This window comes from Saccoglossus kowalevskii, chromosome 17 (genome assembly GCF_978046115.1).
Source record: "Saccoglossus kowalevskii chromosome 17, keSacKowa6.1, whole genome shotgun sequence".
NCBI classification, from domain to species: domain Eukaryota; kingdom Metazoa; phylum Hemichordata; class Enteropneusta; family Harrimaniidae; genus Saccoglossus; species Saccoglossus kowalevskii.
In genome coordinates this window covers 11,717,628-11,737,274 of record NC_140657.1, presented here as the reverse complement: position 1 = coordinate 11,737,274, position 19,647 = coordinate 11,717,628, and the positions used below count along the sequence as shown (strand labels likewise).

At 37.4% G+C, this 19,647-nt stretch overlaps 1 protein-coding gene across 1 annotated transcript; it reads right to left on the bottom strand.

Moving 5' to 3' along the window:
- Window positions 1-3,431: 3,431 nt before the first annotated feature.
- LOC100373082 (uncharacterized) lies at window positions 3,432-19,088 on the bottom strand. The gene is made up of 18 exons (XM_085492273.1): window positions 19,021-19,088; window positions 17,402-17,484; window positions 16,742-16,938; window positions 16,209-16,345; window positions 14,837-15,003; window positions 14,252-14,391; window positions 13,786-13,944; window positions 12,913-13,082; window positions 12,331-12,728; window positions 10,595-10,758; window positions 9,733-9,932; window positions 8,680-8,785; window positions 7,676-7,773; window positions 6,466-6,622; window positions 6,158-6,291; window positions 5,610-5,717; window positions 4,966-5,097; window positions 3,432-3,911 (listed from the first exon to the last, which is right to left on the bottom strand). The coding sequence occupies exons 2-18, from the start codon at window positions 17,458-17,460 to the stop codon at window positions 3,831-3,833; spliced, it is 2,607 nt and encodes an 868-aa protein (XP_085348399.1). The 5' UTR covers window positions 17,461-17,484; window positions 19,021-19,088; the 3' UTR covers window positions 3,432-3,830.
- Between the last annotated feature and the right edge of the window lie 559 nt (window positions 19,089-19,647).

Below are 19,647 nucleotides of genomic sequence, written 5' to 3'. Positions count from 1 at the left end.
TGTAACTTAATCCCCTGAGCAAATATCAATACGAAACATACATGATCACGAAACATACATGATTGTATTCTGCTATATCTCAGCTTTCTGAAAACATATGCATTGCCATAACTACATGCTTAGTAACTGGCGAGGAAAGTCCTAATCTCAATTAAACTATAACTTGCATTTCCCCTCTCGCTACCTTAAAACTTTGGAACCACCTATTCAAAATATAATCTACAAATGGTCACAAAATGTAAATAACTGTAAATAACAATATATAGCACAATAGGGACACAATGTTCCCGTTTCTACAGCTGTATTTTATGGCTTGCAAGAGGGGACCTTGAACTGTGCTGGCTGTGCTTGTGACTCCTATGGTGGTGGTGTTTTTCTTTTTTCTTCCTCCTACTTCTTTGGTTATTTTCTTCATCCATACTTAGCCTGAAATTACACATTTTATGTATTAATATAATGTTACAGTCCCCTGTCCAATATTGGGAAACTTTTAATACACTCCTTATGCACGCTCTTGTTGACTGAAATAAATATTTGGTGGCTGAAAAATACCACCTAAAAGTGCACAGATCATCACCAAAACATCACCCGAGTGTGTAAATAAGTTGTCTTAGTACATGCATATCCAAATACGAGACAAAACATCATTTTCACCTCAAGGTTTGCCTCAAAAGACCCCTAACTTTCCCCCCAATCATATTTGTAATGCACAAGGCAAAATGAACAAAAATTGCTTGTTTTCGGTAAACCTATCTAACCATATTTTCGAGGAAATCCAAACACTTATTTTATGCAAATTAGCAGGTTTTTTTTTATTTTATGCAAATTAGCTATGCTCATTCCGACAGAGCTGTGATTAATTTTAATTAATTTTACTGCCTATTTACTGCCTACTGTCTATTGACTTTATCATTTTTTTAAAAATCTATCATTAAAACCAACTTGGATTTGAAGTTCGACCATGATTATACATTATTACGATTATTGTATTAATCACCAAAGAGTGCAATGAAAAACAAATTAAAATTAAAATGAAAACCCTACCTAATTACCCAGTTGTCATGGCATTGTATACTGTATTAAACCCATGGCCAGATGGCATTATTCAGTGACAAGCGTTTATTTCATATGGCCAAACATTAATTTCACGGTAAACAGAAACACAACCGGTCATTTGGGATGTCTGCAAACTGTAATGTAACCGTGTAACATGCAACCTGATTCGTTCTGGGATGCCAAGGATGAAAATAACGACCACTCACAGTGGGCGATTTGTACAACACGGATAGCAGGCAGTTTTGCTTTTCACCTCTCCATCATTCATGCATCGGCCATGTGGGACAGTCATGTTGCCTATGATTATGGATGTCGTCGCCAGTGAGCTCTACTAAACAGTGGGGGAACAACTGTAATCATTTGTACCATAAACGTTCGGCATATTTGTTTTTAAAGACGGTTAAAGCAGTGTTTATTTTTTTGGTCAGGCGATCGATTTTTCTCTCGCCCGATTTGCCAAATCACAGGCCCTGTCCAGTTTTACAGACCAACTCAAACACATGGCTGAGGAAATAAACAGCAAAAAGGGTAAACAAAATCAGTAAACTAACCTTTTTATGCGTAGTCATGCAGTACTGTCAGTGCTCGTCAGTCGTTCCGAGCACCAGCTCCTCTGCAAAATTGTTCCGTTTTAGACTGAACAGACATGCGCAATCGCGATAGACGTCAGAGCTTCTTCATTACATGTATTCTGATTGGTGTAGGGTACTTGACCGTCATTTGACAAGCGAATAAAGATGCGGGTAACATATTACGCATTTAGTCCCTTTTATTACCAAGCAAGATTTTGTTGTGCAAGAATCAGCGAAGCCGGCGATGTTCGGCAATGTATGCCATGATATGATATGATATTTGTTCGGCAATGTATGCCATGATATGATATGATATTTGTATCGCTTCCAAATTTATAAGAAATTCACTTCAGTTTCCTAATTTTATAAAATAATCACATCGATATTCACTTTCTATAACTCAAACAGGTCACTTTTACAATTTTTATAAGATTTTCACTTCGTTTTTTTACAGTTTTTAAAAAGCATCACTTCGATTTTTACACCTTTTAAAACATGTACTTCGCCGCGGCACTTCGTTTTTTACCCATGTGGTAAAAAATCCACTACCACTACCATTATCCATTATCCACTACCCCGTAAGATGTACGGTGTCCAAGAGATACCAACCAGCACTGTCACAGCAAGTGATCTACAATGATCAAATTATCGCCTGAAGAACAGGACAATTTTTTTTTTGCTATCGTTACCTCGGGGAGGGGGAGCAAGCACATGTTCGCGAATTTTCTCAAAATTTTCTGGCTTAACTTCAGCACTTGGAATTCAAGAAACAGAAATAAAATACCACAGGATCCCTATAGCACAAGAAAACACCTCCCGGACGAGCCCCCATATGTCACAGAACGCTATAACAAAACCAGTACAACAGACCACTCACCATCAGTCCTCGCTAGCTACTCCGCCATCTTAGCCCCACCTGTGTGTTTTCATCCTGCCACAGAGGGCGCACCTCGTAAAACCACTTATGCAAATTAATGTAAAAATAAATAATAAGAATTCATGACACTATAGCTGTTTACAGTGTTCTAATCATTACGATTTACTGATTTTTTTGCTTCCATTCTAGAAAATTATGCTCAGTGTTTGATGTAAAATTGAAGCGATGACTGAATTAACGAACCTTGGCTGGATCAGGAAGTGTACACATTTGTTGGAAGTGAAAAAAATATTCAATGTAATGACAAAAATTGTAAAATGCTATGGAATTTCTTTTGTAAATAAAAATACTAGTATACTAGCAATTTTCTATTAATGGTTTATTCAAGTGGGCAAAATATAATGTACAAAAAGATTGCCCGTAGAGTATCGCTACAATGAAAAGTAAGCAACCGACAGCCTGTATAAAAGGGGGGTTGTGATTGGCTGTTACTTACGCGAGATTTGAACGGGACTTACATAGGCGTCGGATCAGATGTATGTAGGGAGGAATTAAAAAAAATTACGAAATCAAAATCAAAGTAAAATAATAAAATAAAAAGGCACTAATAACAAAAGTAATAAAAATAAGTTTATAGCCAAAATATTTAAAGCCCCTACACTACATCAGATTTTAATCACATTGTGCTTACATAATATACTATAATAAATAATATTACATTTTGCTCATCTCCATTGCTCTAACAGTCCGCTAACTTTCGATAGAGGACATTTGCTGTACAGCATTTACTAGGAAAGTACTCGATATTAGTTCCAAACAGTTTCCGTTTACAAGTTTTTGTTTGTTTTCTCAACAATGCCTGTTTACCAAGAAAATTCTGTTTGTCTAACTCAGGTGGAGAGTACGGATATATAATACAAAGTAAATAAAACAAATGCCAAAGTAATTTTTATTCAAAAAAAACAACATAAACAGCACCTTGAATGTCCATCCTTCTACCCTAAGTGCCGCGAAATCAACATAATATTGGAATACTATGGCAATACACCGCTCAAGATTTAATTAACATGCATTGACTATAAGTTTCCTTATTCGGAAAATTAGATATGAACATTGCAAATACATATTTGAATGCCTTAAAATTAGATTCACACGCAGTTCAGTAAATATTCATTGTAATATGTGCAAACAACGAACTTTGAACCAGACATTGATATGGAAACCGGCGTCAAAATGGAAGATAGTGTTCAATTGAAATGTTCGGAAGTGTTCACATGAAATGACCGTGATCGTTGACAATTTTTAATGGACTGTTGTACGTGGCACTAAGACACTGGTATCCATATCTCGTTGTATCTATCTTCAACGTGCAGAGGCTCATTGTACGTAGCGGCGAAGAAATAATTCTGAAAACAATAAAAAACGCAGAGAAAGTCACTTCGCAGTTCCACGGTTTATTAAATAGGACGCCACGCAGCCATCACCCATACAGATGGATAGATATTCTGTGATTTCGAGCTGTTTTGTAGGGCATTTGGTGTGGCGTGAGGGTGTACATTCTTTTCCGTTGGTGAGGCGCTTGTATGATCGCGAGTCTGAATCACGTGCTAAGTGCTGTAATTTATGTATTCTTGTACGACGTTGGACTTAAAATGATTATTTTCGGTTATATATACTTGTAAACTATATCCTTTTTGCTTTGAAATGACGTTTTTTGTTTCAATTTGTTCCCCCTTTTCATCACAAATTAACAAAATATAGTCTGCACTTCAGACGATTGGGACAAAATAGCCAAATTTTTTGAGTAGAAACTAAGTGACCTAATTTTGTCTCTGTTTGCCATAAAAATTAGGGTTCATTTCCAGAAATATTGAAGAATTTTATAAAAACAAATGCAGAAAAATTTGGGGCGAGATGTCTGGTAGTGAAAAGGTTCAATTCCGTGTATATACGCAATTTATTTTACATGGGTTATATTCGTGGCATGGAACCCATATCGAACATGAAGCTACAACCTTAGATCTTCTGTTTAGACATGTCTTGGTGTTCGGTATAGACATGTTTCATTGAGTTTGGTTTAAACAGGTCTTACTAAGTTCGGTTTAGACAGGTCTTACTGAGTTTGGTTTAGACAGATTTCACTGAGTTCGGCTTAGACAGATTTCACTGAGTTCGGCTTAGACAGGTTTCACTGAGTTCGGCTTAGACAGATCTCACTGAGTTCGGCTTAGACAGATCTCACTGAGTTCGGCTTAGACAGATTTCACTGAGTTCGGCTTAGACAGGTTTCACTGAGTTCGGCTTAGACAGGTCTGAGTTCGGCTTAGACAGATTTCACTGAATTCAGCTTAGACAGGTTTAACTATATTTTTGACAGGTTTTGATGTATTTAATCAAAGTTCGCCATATATAACATCGTGACACCATATGTGGGACATATACAAGATTGACAACACTTACCTCGTATTGTAATTCTTCATCGTCTAATTTATTGCGTAAGCCGCGGACATGACGCTTAATAACGTCATCCGACACGTAACCACCAAAGGCCGTTACGTAGAACGTCGTATGTGGCATGTATCGTATGAATATCTGCCACAGAAAGAATCATACATAGTGGGTTAAATTAGGGAGAAACATACCTAATGTATTTGAACCTTTAAATACACCTGATCCTAATTGTTGACTATGACAAAATGATACATACAATATACAAAATATGAACAAATTGTAGGAAGCTTTGCCAGTTTTCAGAAATACCGAAACGTAATTTCTGCGTATATGGCCACACATTTGTCCTGCTCTCAAAAACAACCCGTCCTCTATCTGTCATGAAACGCCGTCCATGACTGTTTATACTAACAAGCTAAATGAATTTGTTTCAATGGCAACCGAATTCAGATCTAAAATCCAAGTATTTTGATCTGTTCTCCCTAAACTTTAAATGAAAATTCAACCATAAAAAGTGTTATTTAGTTGACAGACAGAGAAACAAACAAAAAATAAAATAACGGTGCCACTTACACTCATTCAAGTTTCTTACTGAAACTGTTAATTTGTCAAAGATTGTTATCTGTGATTTGGTATTTAGAATGTCGTCATACCTTAGGATGATCTGCAGTGGTCATTGAACTCTGCAACTCACGTGGAGCATATACACACCTCGTATAGTCCTTATTGCAACCGACATAGTCCAAGTCATCCATGTTCATCTGGGAAACAACAAATTAAAGACCCAATGTTAATAACTAAAATATTTTTGAGCAAACATGGGTAATATAGTTTGATGAAGCATCTAAAAAAATACGAGTCACGGTAATAGCAAATAAACATGTTATTTGGCATCAGATATAGCAGTATTCGTTCGATGAAACAATGAAAACACAAATGCGCATGCGCCTTATAACGTATTCGAGGCGCACTCGCACTCGCGTGTACATATATTTTATCCGTCGAACTGATACTTCTATGTTAAATGTAAAAATATATATTTTTATTTTACAATAAATAATACTTTAATTTCTTTTATTCAATATCAAACGTTTTAATTATGTGAATAATTTGTCAATTGTATTTTGTAATATTTTAAGACTATATAGATGTTAATAAACTTGAATCTCTCCCAGTGATATTAGGGTAACACGCGTTGTACCTGTATGAGTGTGGGCACGCTTGTATTGACACGGACATCAACAAGTTCACCGTAATGGGCCAGCCAGTAACGAGACATCTGATTGGCGCTTAAATAGTCACATGATGTAGATTTCGTGCATATTAATTTCACACCTGTGTAGAAACAATGACAGAAACATGAATTACGTGGGAAGTCATGTTCAGTATATTTGGTTTATAGAGGCACGTTTCATGAAAGTACAATGTTTACAATATTTTTAAATTGTCTATTTTTACAAAATGACAAAAAATAGAGTGAGAAACTACATAAAACAACAGCGCCCTCACCTTCTTCATAAGTTCTCTTTTCGTAATGAAGAGTGATTTCGTCAACAGCGCCTTCAATACATTGAATACTGGTATCGGAGCATTCAGGCTGTTTCATCTCAAATTCCTCATTGTACGGGGGGTCTGCAAACAATTTCTTTTTCTTCAATTTGTCCAACTTTCAAAATGAAAAACAATTACATTAATGCTAAAGAAGAATTAGTTCCTGGTTGTAAGATGATAAAAACATAGTGTGGTAAAGCATCCTTTTTTTCTTGTTCAAAAAAATCATAAATCAAACTTAAAATCCAATCAGGAGCACTTAAAGAAAACAAGCAGCCTGTCGGCTGAGATAGCTCCGCTGTTAGCAATGCACATGGCAATTAAAGAACAGAAGACATCATTAGAAAATGAACAAATCTGAGAGAGGTCCACATGTAGTACCTATATGTATAATATATCAAAGCAATTGGACTTGCGGTTTTTAACAAGAAGTCGAAAATATCACTTTTTACCAAAAATTACAAAAATATTCATCAAAATTAGAGAATTAAAGATATCATTATGAAATGAACAAATCTGAGAGAGGTCCACATGTAGTACCTATATATGTAATATCAAAGCAATTGGACTTGCGGTTTTCAACAAGAAGTCGAAAATATCACTTTTTACCAAAAATTACAAAAATATTCACCGAAATTAGAGAATTAAAGATATCATTACAAAATGAACAAATCTGAGAGAGGTCCACATGCAGTACCTATATATGTAATATCAAAGCAATTGGACTTGCGGTTTTCAACAAGAAGTCGAAAATATCACTTTTTACCAAAAATGACAAAAATATTCACCAAAATTAGAGAATTGAAGATATCATCATGAAATGAACAAATCTGAGAGAGGTCTACCCAAGGTACATATACACCAAGTATCAAAGCATTCAGGCTTGTAGTTTTCAAGAAGAAGTCGAAAAAGTAAAACATTGACACGGACGACGGACGACGGACGACGACGGACGACGACGACGGACGACGACGGACAATCACTCATATGATAAGCTCCGCTCGACAAAGTCGACAGCAGAGCTAATAAAGTATAACTTGGACTCTGGTGACCAAGACAAGACTGAGTGAGTGGCGCCCTCTGGTAGGTTGGTTTGTAGTTGCCCGTAACGGGCGCACTTCATAGGGGTATTTTCAGACAACCAGACACATACAAAAATAGGACTTACAGATCGTTGAACGTTGGTGACGTCATCTTGGACGCAGAACTGAGTCGGCAACCATACTTCGTTTCTGGGGTCAACTGTGTTTGGCACTGAGTTGAAATCTGTCAATTGGATTGAATATATAAATACGGTGACCCATATCCGCATTGCACAATGTGTGAACTGATTATATAGCGCGGTGTGACTATATTATGAGGTTTGTAGAGCTTGTTGAGAGAGTGACGTAATGTGCTGGAATTATAATACAGACCAATATGACGCGAGTATCAACCAGCTTTATGAATAAGCGATATCAGGAGATATATGTCACATGACCAAAGCCAGAGAAATCGTAATTTTACGAAACTACGCTCACGAATTTTGTGCTAAATTATGCAAATAAAGCAAGACGTCCTACCGCCGGCGCATCGGTGGACGTTATTCGTAATCGGCCAAAATATCACCCTCAAATTCAATTGATGTCTTTTCTAACTAAACATTCAGTCAATATTTTTACGAGTGGGAGTCATTGTAGCATTAGTACTTGTTGTTACCTAGTAGTCTGAAACTTTAGTATCGCTGCCCGCCGCTGTTTTTTGTATCGCTGCCCACCGCTGTTTTTCGTAACGCTGCACGCCGCTGTTTTTCGTATCGCTGCCCGCCACTGTTTTTCGTATCGCTGCCCGCCGCTGTTTTTCGTATCGCTGCCCGCCGCTGTTTTTCGTATCGCTGCCCGCCGCTGTTTTTCGTATCGCTGCCCGCCGCTGTTTTTCGTATCGCTGCGTAAAGTGATGACGTTTACAGCACCATACCAGTGACGTTTTCACACTAAACTTCATAATATGAAGGAAAACTAACTTGTTGTCTTGTCGACCAAAATACGATACAACTGAATATAGCATGCAGTGACAGGAGAATAGAAGAACCGACTCTGTCCTATAATGACCACTACTACAAAACTATGTTGTAGTTAGTTATTGATATTATGCTTTACATTAATCTTTGATAAATAGATGTATAATAAATACCTGCATCAAAGTAATATCCACGTGACACCAAATGGCAGATTTCGTCGGATATGAGGGCGCTCTCCATCTCTGCATGTGTATTATCTGCAGATGCACCTTCGTATCTCTAAAACAACGAATACAAACAGTTCATAGCAACAAGCAATATAGAGGGCGGTAATAGTATTAAACAACTGGATCTAAAAAGAGTAACACATTGTAGTTTTGTCTTGGCACTGAAAACACGTACTCGCTCTTGAATAACGTCCGGTGTAAATCCTTCCTAAATGTATTCGCATAAATTTGTGTGTCATGGGGCTTAGATTATACCTACTTAGACGTAAATTTGTACACTCGAGGGTCAAATCATACTCACGCATTCGTACTCCCTAGGGTGAATATCATAATTACCTAGGCATAAATTCTTACTTCTTAAGCTACAAATCATAATCAATTTGGTAAAAAGTCGTACTCCCGAGGAGTAAAATCAAACTCAATTGAGCATTAATTCGTACTCCCCAGAATTCAAATCATACTCACTTTGGTAAAAGTTTATGCTTCCTAAAGTTAAATTCATACTCACCTTGGAATAAATTCATACTCTCCAGGCAGAGCTAAAACATCTTTGCATAGTTCGCACTTCTTTAGATTCGAATCGTTCTCCCTAGAGTTGATATCATACTCACTTTTGAATAAATTCGTACTCCCAAGGCAGGGCTAAAATCCTACTCACTTTGGTAAAAAGTCGTACTCCCTAAAGTTAAAATCATACTCACTTTGGCATAAATTCGTACTTCCCACGCTGCAAGTCCTACTCACTTTTGTAAAAAAAATCGTACTCCCTAGGGCAACAACCATACTACCTTTGCATAAATTCATACTCCCTAGGCTTCAAATCCTACTCACTTTGGTAAAAAGTCGTACTCCCTAGCGCAACAACCATACTACCTTTGCATAAATTCATACTCCCTAGGCTTCAAATCCTACTCACTTTGGTAAAAAATCGTACTCCCTAGGTCAACAACCATACTACCTTCATAAATTCATACTCCCTAAGATTTGAATTATACTCACCTTGGCGTAAATCCGCGGTCTCATAATAGTAATATAAACACCACGTTCTCTCGGGTTTGGTGGACTATCTTGAAATCTGTCATCGATATACGTGGATACAGTATATGATCCATTGCAGCCAAGTTCGTATGTCGTTGTCATGTCAACAGTGGTTATTATTGGCGACATCATTTGCATTTCGATGGCCTCAGAGTTCAGCCCTACAATATTCAGACAAAAAATATCTATTCTATGATTTAATCATGTGACAATATTATTCTATTCCACTACACTGTGTTATACCATATTGTAATACAATACACAGTGCGTCGTATAGTATCTCGATGTGTTGTGATGTGAGGTTTTGCTTTTGTTGGATTGTATTGTTAAATAAAAACGAAAAGATTTATTTAAATATAACCATGATCACTGCCATAAACATCTAAAAAGACACTGCTTGAGTGGAATGACCAATTTTAATAACTTTTGACCGATTCATGCGACACATAGTGGTGAAGCGCTCCCATGAAGCAGTTACTAAGGTAGTTCAAATTGTCGCTATCCATTTCATCGGTAGTCGTCTATCAATGAAGATTATGTTTTTGAGTGATTTTACCAAATCCTAAACGACGATCGACCGCACAACCAAACAACACAGTTGTTGATTTGAACTACACTGCCCTCCCTGTCATTTTGACGTCATAGAATCTCCGGTCACTAGAGGGCGCGATTTATAGAAATGACGTATGTATAGTGAATTATATAAATGTTTCACTTTGACTATGTGAAATGTTAGCGTACAAGAGCGACCTCAAAAAACCCTAATAATTCACAAATGTTAATTATGGGAATTGTACATGACTTTTCAACCTCGTTTTCATACCGTTCATATATCTCTCCAGAGGGCGCAATGCAATCAGCCTGGCGTCTGTGGAACTACATGCCTGTAATGTTACACTGACCCACTTCTTAGCTCTGTAGATCCTTTCCTCGATTCCATCAATAGGCGAAGCTATGACGTCATACTCGGGACAATCACACAATGGGCTGTAGTACAAACGTTATAATTAGATTAATACTGTCAATGAATGCCGCCATTTCAATGGAGTCTATGCGATGGTAGGCGAATGAAATAAAATTGATTAAATTCCATCGTATGTTATAGATCTGTGTTACTGAGCATGCGCACGTTCTTGGATGTTTTTAAATAACACAGTATGTGATGCGTACACGATTTATTTAATTTTCCAGCGTCCTTGATGATGCCGGGAACCACAAAGCGAAGTATTTGGTCGATCAGTCGATTCTAAAACTGTGGCTAAGTCAAAATACAATTACAAAATCAGAAATAAATCACATGAATAGGGAAAGATGACGAGTCTCTCTCAAAAAACACGTATGTCCCTAATTGTTTACAATTCTCATATGAATGTAAGCATGGTCGTTTACAATTTTCATATGGACGTGACGTAATAATGGTCATTTACAATCTCCATACGAAAGTAGACGTAGTCGTTTTGCAGTCTTCATACGAACGTGTGTTCGTTTACAATCCCCACATGAATGTAAGCATGGTTGATTATAATCTCCATATGGATGTAAACATGGTCGTTTGCAATCTCCATACGATTGTACGCGTGTTTGTTTACATTCTCCATACAAATGTACACATGTACGTTTGCAATCCCCACATGAATGTGCATGTAGTCGTTAGCAATTTCCATATGGAAGTAAGCATGGTCGTTTACAATCTTTATACGATTGTACGCGTGTTTGTTTACAATCTTTATACGATTGTACGCGTGTTTGTTTACAATCTTTATACGATTGTACGCGTGTTTGTTTACAATCTTTATACGATTGTAAGCATGGTCATTTACGATCTCCATACAAAAGTATGCGTAGTCGTTTTACAGTCTCAATACAAACATACACGTATTCGTTTACGATCTCCACACGAAAGTACGCGTGGTCGTTTAACAATCTCCACATGAATATACTTGTGGTCGTTTACACTCTCCATACGGATGTACGCGTGGTCGTCTACAGTCTCTATACACAAATGTACACGTGGTCGTTTACACTCTCCATACGGATGTACGCGTGGTCGTCTACAGTCTCCATACACAAATGTACACGTGGTCGTTTACACTCTCCATACGAATGTACGCGTGGTCGTCTACAGTCTCCATACACAAATGTACACGTGGTCGTTTACACTCTCCATACGGATGTACGCGTGGTCGTCTACAGTCTCCATACACAAATGTACACGTGGTCGTTTACACTCTCCATACGGATGTACGCGTGGTCGTCTACAGTCTCCATACACAGATGTACACGTGGTCGTTTACACTCTCCATACGGATGTACGCGTGGTCGTCTACAGTCTCCATACACAAATGTACACGTGGTCCTTTACACTCTCCATACGGATGTACGCGTGGTCGTCTACAGTCTCCATACACAAATGTACACGTGGTCGTTTACACTCTCCATACGGATGTACGCGTGGTCGTTTACAATCCCAATATGAATGTACGCGTATATGTACAAATGAAAGTGGATTTATATTAGTACATTGCGCTACATGACCAAATAAAATACATTTACCCTTACCCTGCTGTCGTGACTTTGTTTGTGTACACGTGACTCTGTGTTGTCGCCTCCGTCGCGTCTTTGGTATGGAAATCATTGAATGACGTCACACTTCCAGAATCGTCCGTGCTTGGTCGAACCCTGGCGATTGTGACGTCAGAGTCACTTCCAGTTGGGACAGCAGTTGGAGTCAAATCTTTACAAGGTAACATCCACACTTCGTTCCTCCTTCCAAATAGTGCCCACGGTGCATTATAGCGAACTATTATGTACGGGTTTTCCAGAAAACACAAACCTAATTCATTAAGTTTTCTGCGCATCTTCCTTAAATGACCCCGCACGGAGACGGAATTCATCCACCCACCAAATCCTTTCACAAAGACATCGACAGGTGGCGCTCTTTGAATTCTCATGTCGCTCTATAATAAAAGCAGAAATTATTACAAATTTCAGCAAATTTGTTCTCATTGTTCCATAAACAACAGATAATTATTATTAAAATAACAATAAAGAAAAAGAAATAAAGAAATATGAAATATGTTTAAGGTCCGTGTAAAAGCTAACTAAACATCCACTTATCATTTCGTATTTAATACAACTCACCATGATTGGTCGCGGCGGATCTTCATGCAGTGATTTTGGTAGATAGAACGACATGTCGTAAGACTTGTCACAGTTTAACAGATCACTAATACTGCCGCCAGAGTGCGTTTCTTTCACAGTCATCGTTATCGGCGCTGTTGAGTTAATTACTTCATGCCGACTGTTTTCACCTATAGCGACAGGGTCATTATTAGTGGTATCTACATGTACATTGAATTGAAAAATAAATAAAGAAAGAAAGAAAGAAAGAAAAAAGTAAATAAATAAATAAAAAAGAAAACAAATAAATAAAAAGTAAGTAAAATAAACAAACAAACAAACAAACAAACAAACAAATAAATAAATAAATAAATAAATAAATAAATAAATAAATAAATAAATAAATAAATAAATAAATAAATAAATAAATAAATAAATAAATAAATAAATAAATAAATAAACAGACTACTGTCGTAGCGCATTGTGCATCCTTCAGGCCTGCGGCTGCTACACACATTCCATATATTTGTAAAGCTCTGTATTTGTTCCGTTAAAAGCAACGCATTACTTACTTAGAAAACATTTTAAGCGCGACGTCATGTGCATTATTGGACGCTCCTGAACGTGTCCCTCTTATTTCACACATTTACCGCACACAAGGGAATCATCGATTATCTGCTTCTGTACCCATTGACCAATGATAACAGTGCAGTTTGATTTAAAGCGGGAAGGTCGTCGTCTGCGCACGCGTGGGTCCCAAGCGACGATAACATCACACGCTAAAAACTGAAAGACAATTGGGTAGACGCTTTTTTGTAAACAAAGACACGCTATAGCAATCTGACGCATGCGCAGGTGACGACTCCCCCGCTTTAGTTTTGGCCACTTGATTACCTGCAAAGTAATTAGACAGTGACCAATATCCTACGCCGGAAGAAATATCATATAAACACGAATCTAACTCCATGTTAATGTATACCGCCTTGTCATAGCGACGCTTTTCAATGCCACCACCATAAGTATCGAGTACTTCGTAGTCCGGACATTCAACCTCTGAAATATCAAATAGAATACTGTGTGAACATGACTGCGACAAATAGCAGTGGCGGATCCAGCAAAATGTATTGGGAGGGGGGGAAGCTTCGCTTAAGATATACGGAGCGAAAATCGCAGAGAAGCTATGCGTAATTGCGTAATCCAGATGATATGAATCGTCATGCGTTTTTTGGGGGGGGGCATGCCCCCGGCCCCCCTCTGGATCCGCCACTGACAAATAGTTACACTACACTACACTACACTACACTACTTGCAGTGTTCTATAGAATCATGCGCAACAGAAAATACGTTGAGGAACCATTACCTGTGCATCGTTTTATCGTAGATGGCGGCACGTTCGCGATTGGTTTGTGTGTCTTCCCTTTACATAAACTGTCAGAGTCAACGCCCTCTGATTTCACCTGAATCCAGATTTCGTTGTGACGATTGACAAGCTTTCCTGGCCTATAACAGAATACAGTGACCTGTGACCACGTGCATCATGGGTAAAAAGTACGACATCGGAAACAGAAAGTAACATGTTTTACACACGGTCATCCGCACCACACTGGTCAGCTTTCACAACATTCATTGTGAGGAGATGTCACCGTAAATTGAAGCGGCTCAATTTGCGGGAGAGGGGGTGGCGTAATCATAGGGTGTATCAGTGAAATCGATAAGTCAATAATACTGCTAACGAATCGGTGTGGTTTAAATTCAAATTTATATTGAGTTCTGAATATTTTGAGTCCGTTCGAATCTCGTTGACTGTTTTTCACCGAATAGCGAGAATTCACTTGTATGACTATGTTCATTGTCACCACGTGTGTGAATTGTATTGCAGTGGCAGCACGACACAATATTGCATAAATTATGTCACCTGATACAAAATAGTCGCATGCGTTCTTACGTGTCGTAGGTGGCGGTATAGTAATAATCAGTCGAGTAATTGTCGATTCCATCTTCATCAAGTAGACGAAATAGTTTATTTGCTTGTTGCTTAGGAACAGGATCCATGGCGAATCCACCAAAGTTCGACACAAACACAGTGAATGGTTGTGTTTCCTGAATGAACACCTAATAATAAATGTGAACACTCATGATTACTACAATGTATCACCATGACAACATCAATGATATGTATTACTCGAATAGTACAAACTAAATCTGGTAATAACAAGACCACCAGACCAATGTTAGATTTTCATAAAGAAACGTATGAAGCAATATTATGAATTTACAGTACGAAGTAACGGGCAATATCACGAAATCGTACTGTCGCAATATGGGAAATATATAAATGAATATACCATAAACATATTAAGTAACGGGCAATAACTCAAAGAGAAGTAACAAACAATATTCCAAACATAATGTGAAAGGCATAGCAAGTATCGAGGATTATTACCAAAAAAAATAATAAAAAAATCATGGTAACGGGCAATATCACAATGGCGAAGGGGCAATATCAAAATCATACAAATAACATATCAGTAAGTTTCTAAGCTACTGAATCATCTAATAATCCTTATGAAATGGACAATTTACACTAGTAGGTTAAACAATTGTTTACCCTCCTTTAATATGGTTGAAATGAACATACATAAAATACAACAAATTGAACACTATATTTTAATTAAGCAAAATAAAACAAACCACTATTTTGAAAAGTGGGGAAATCTTAAAATTAGATTTTTTTCAACATGGTAATTGTCACTCTTGTTAACCTTCTTGGGGGAGTCTGAAGAAATAAGGCACCACCACATCCGGCTACTTTATATTGTTATTTTACATGTATATTTATATACTAGAAACAAACGAAATAATAAGTGAGTCTTTAAGAACCATAGTCAGGAGGAAATGTATTTGTGATATGTAATTTAAACTCTTTATTATGATTTTAAATGTAACAACTTCTGACAATATATATAGAATAAACTGTGATATATTTAATACTAAAAACAATTAAGTAACAGTGATATCACAATAAAATCACAGAACAAATATAATGTCTAGGGGAATTCCAAACAAATAAAGAACGAACAAATTGCAAAGAAAAATGTCGTGAAATAGTTGTCATAAGTTACAGACAATTCTATAACGAAAATTACCAACCAATATCTCAAATCATACAAAGAACAATATTACACGGAAAACACAGGATTTCGCAAACACAATCAACGGGCAATATAATAAAACAATTATCGGGTGTCATCGCAAAAACAAGTAACGTAGTATGAACTATAATTATTGGCCAACTACATAAAGTAAAATATACTCACATTCCCATTCGAAGGTTGCGGTGGGTTATCTCCGACTTGTTCTGGCAGGTAGAACGACACAACGTATTCCTTCATCCAATCATTTTTTCGATTATCTGCTTCGACTAGGACGAGGTTTGTGGTGGGAATATTAACACCTGTAGCAATGACAATGACGTCATTAGGCAAGCCGGTGTATTTGTGGATAAATATGAGAGATATATGTGTTTGATGTGTAAGAACGACAAGTGATGCAGTCTGTGCACATATTGTTATGTAAGCCAAAAACGAAAGTACCGACATTTCGCGTATGTTGGTGTACGTCGTCAACATGCACTCGAGTTAAAGCGGGGGAATCGTCACCTGCGCATGCGTCGGATGGCCATAGCGTGTCATTGTTTACAAACAAACGTCTACCCATGAGCCTTTGCGTTTTTAGCGTGTGTTATTATCGTCACTTGGAACTCAATTCTCGCGCGTGCGCAGGTGACAACCCTCTCGCTTTAACATGTCAATGAACTTGGTGTGAATAACACCCAGTAAAACTAATTCACCTTGTACATTCTCGGAACCAGACATGTAGCTGGACAGCCTCCACGATGCCCGCATCGAGGCAGCTGATGATACGAGTCCAGTCTCCATCGTTGACACCCATTTACCGGCAAGATAACGCCGAACTTCGTAGTCATCGTCGCGGCACAGCGTTTGATATTTGGGACAGTCTTCATCGCAAAACGACGGCGTGTCAAAACTGGTAAAAACATGACAACATTTATAAGCAATATTTATATATATATATATATAAAGACAATTTAAACAACAATTTGTCTTGTTTGAGTGTGTATAGAATTGACGTTCGATGTGGGTCTCATCATGCAACCGTGACATGTACAACGCATGTAAATTACATTATCTAGTTATGCAATTTTTGAATTCTATCATCACCTGTCAACCGATACTCAAAATACAAATCCGAAGTAAATATCGATTGAAATTCGATGCATTTGATACAATCTATAAGCAAGATCCTATTTGTAATTAGATCGAAATCAAAGAAAACAACACTTGAGAAGGAAACTTGTGGGTAAATCTAAACCAAAGCTTGGCAATGTTATTTTTACGTCGATTTTATGTCCCCTTTCTCATTTTATTCCAAACCCAATAAACATGACGGCCTGTCACAATGTATAGAATAAATAAAGATATACACTTACGTGTCACGTGATGGCACCACACTGCCGATCACGGCGGTTACGATTAACAGGGTCAACATCACGTGATCGACGATCAAGCAAATCTGATGAGAATATGTGACACAAACGTGAAAGTTACTTGAATGTTCGAATGGCTAAATCAGATCACGGAATAACATTACAATGGAAAACAACAGATTGACAAGATGGATGAGTAAACAATTTTTTGGCGCAGGATATTTTGCTATAATATTCTGTTACAAAATTTTGATATTCTTAGTGATTGGAGTGAAATCCAAAGTTTTGGAATTATAAACCTCGGTTGTATGTGTTTTCGTCCATTTTTCAATTCAAAATGGCCGCTAGAGTAGTATAACGCTATGGCGGAATCACAAAGTCATTGTTTCCATAGAAACTACATCGCCGTTTTTTTTATTTAATTGAACACTGTACTCTGATTTACGCTGCTATAAACAGTCAGCTCTGAGAATTAACCAGAACTCCTTGATGTGAGGTGAACACACTAACAATCTACAAATTATCAATAACTTGTAGTACTTTTAAATTGTCCGCGCGTTTAATAGCTAGCCACGCTCGGAAGTACAAGCAAGTGTAGGCCCATGGGTCCCATGGCGCAATCCCGGCTTAAATGTTGAATTATTTGAGTACAGCACAATACTCGCACGGAACATAGCAGAACTGTGAATAAAGAAGTGATTAAAATTTGAATAAATACATATTCATGACGTCGGTATTAACCTAATTTATTACAAACTGGAGAAGGGTCACACGAGTATTCACTTGTTTACGTACTTACTCCCGGTACGCATTTTGTCTAACTTCAATACATTTTAGTCGGCGAGTTCCCGTTCATTGGGAGTTCTCGCGTAATACGTGAACGGCTTGGACGGAACGTCTGTCGCAAAAACTCCAGTTGAGTTTGTTGTATCTGATTTTTTTCTATAGTTCAATATCAAAATGGCGATTATTCCGAGGGGAATATAATGTTGAAATACCCTTACTTCATAGAAATTTACATCATCAAGCACATTATTGAGCGTGGAAATAATCCACAAATAATGCATTTGTCGAATCCCACGTGAAATGTTGACGCCACTACGACGCTATAGCTTGTTCTGTTTTCTTATCCGATTTCACACATAACGTGAGATCTCGCAGTAATGGAAAACTGTCTATTATAAAAGTGCTAATTCTAATTCTGCTAATTTATTCTAATTCCAAATATATACTGCGTGTCAATCTTTTCACTGTACTGTGTACAGATGAAATGATACTCGTCTTCAACACAAATAATAATTGTTACAAGTCAAGGTCAACATTTTTTTTGGCATGTACCTACCATGTTTGTTTCTTAAATATAACACAACATAATTGATACCAGCCCAGTCACATCGAGGACGTCAACATGACACAATAAACCAGAGAATAGTATGGATAAAAAATAATATGTTTACCAGAATAACATGGCCTAGAAAACACTAATGAAATCCACTCTATTTAAAATATTTAACATTGAAATCACTAATTATCAGTATTCAAGTCTGGGAAAAATGTCAAAGCCTGTGCTTTGAAGCTTTCCAAAAAAATCGCAAAGATGCATATTGCATGATAAAACTTACCTCGTCGATGGGGTTTGTGAAATAGAACAAGAATAGTTTTCGGTTCCTAACAAATAGTTGAACAACATTGGACTACCTAAGTTGCTCTTAATACTCATGACATTCTCACTGTACACGTGTACGACACTCGGTAATTGATATTCCTATGGAAATAATTCATTCAGTTAAGGAGTATTGATGCAGCGTTCTTGACCACGTCAATCTCAATGATTGGGCTCGGTAACTTGAAACTTGTTGATAAAAACAAACAGCGTGTCTTATCGATCGCATGCAGATATCCTTCCGGTGAAATCAAATCACGTTATGACACGGTCAACAAACTTCAAGCATTTAATTTAAAAACATAGCCAACCCATGGATGCCGAGATTGTATTTCTGTGCCGTATATGCGTACTGGCTAGCTCTAGAACTGTTTAGTTCACGTATCTTTTGGGCTATTTATGGCGAATGCTTTGGGCTGTAATATCCTTATTAGCTACTTATAGATTACGCTTCTTTTTAGGTTTTCAAGAAACCTATTGTAATCGTTATGTTTATTATTATTATTATTATTATTATTCCGCCAGATTTTTCGCTAAGCGCCATTCGAACACCGTTGCACATATCTGGAAAACATGTTCATATGTT

Bases quoted from the DNA above. Each gene is read 5' to 3' on its own strand.
- LOC100373082 (XM_085492273.1), bottom strand. From the start codon at position 17,460: ATGTTGACCCTGTTAATCGTAACCGCCGTGATCGGCAGTGTGGTGCCA. The intron at 16,346-16,741 runs GTGAATTAGTTT...TCATTGCTACAG, and splicing joins TGGTTCCGAGAATGTACAAG to GTGTTAATATTCCCACCACA. The intron at 14,392-14,836 runs GTAAGAACGCAT...ATTCTGTTATAG, and splicing joins TATACCGCCACCTACGACAC to GCCAGGAAAGCTTGTCAATC.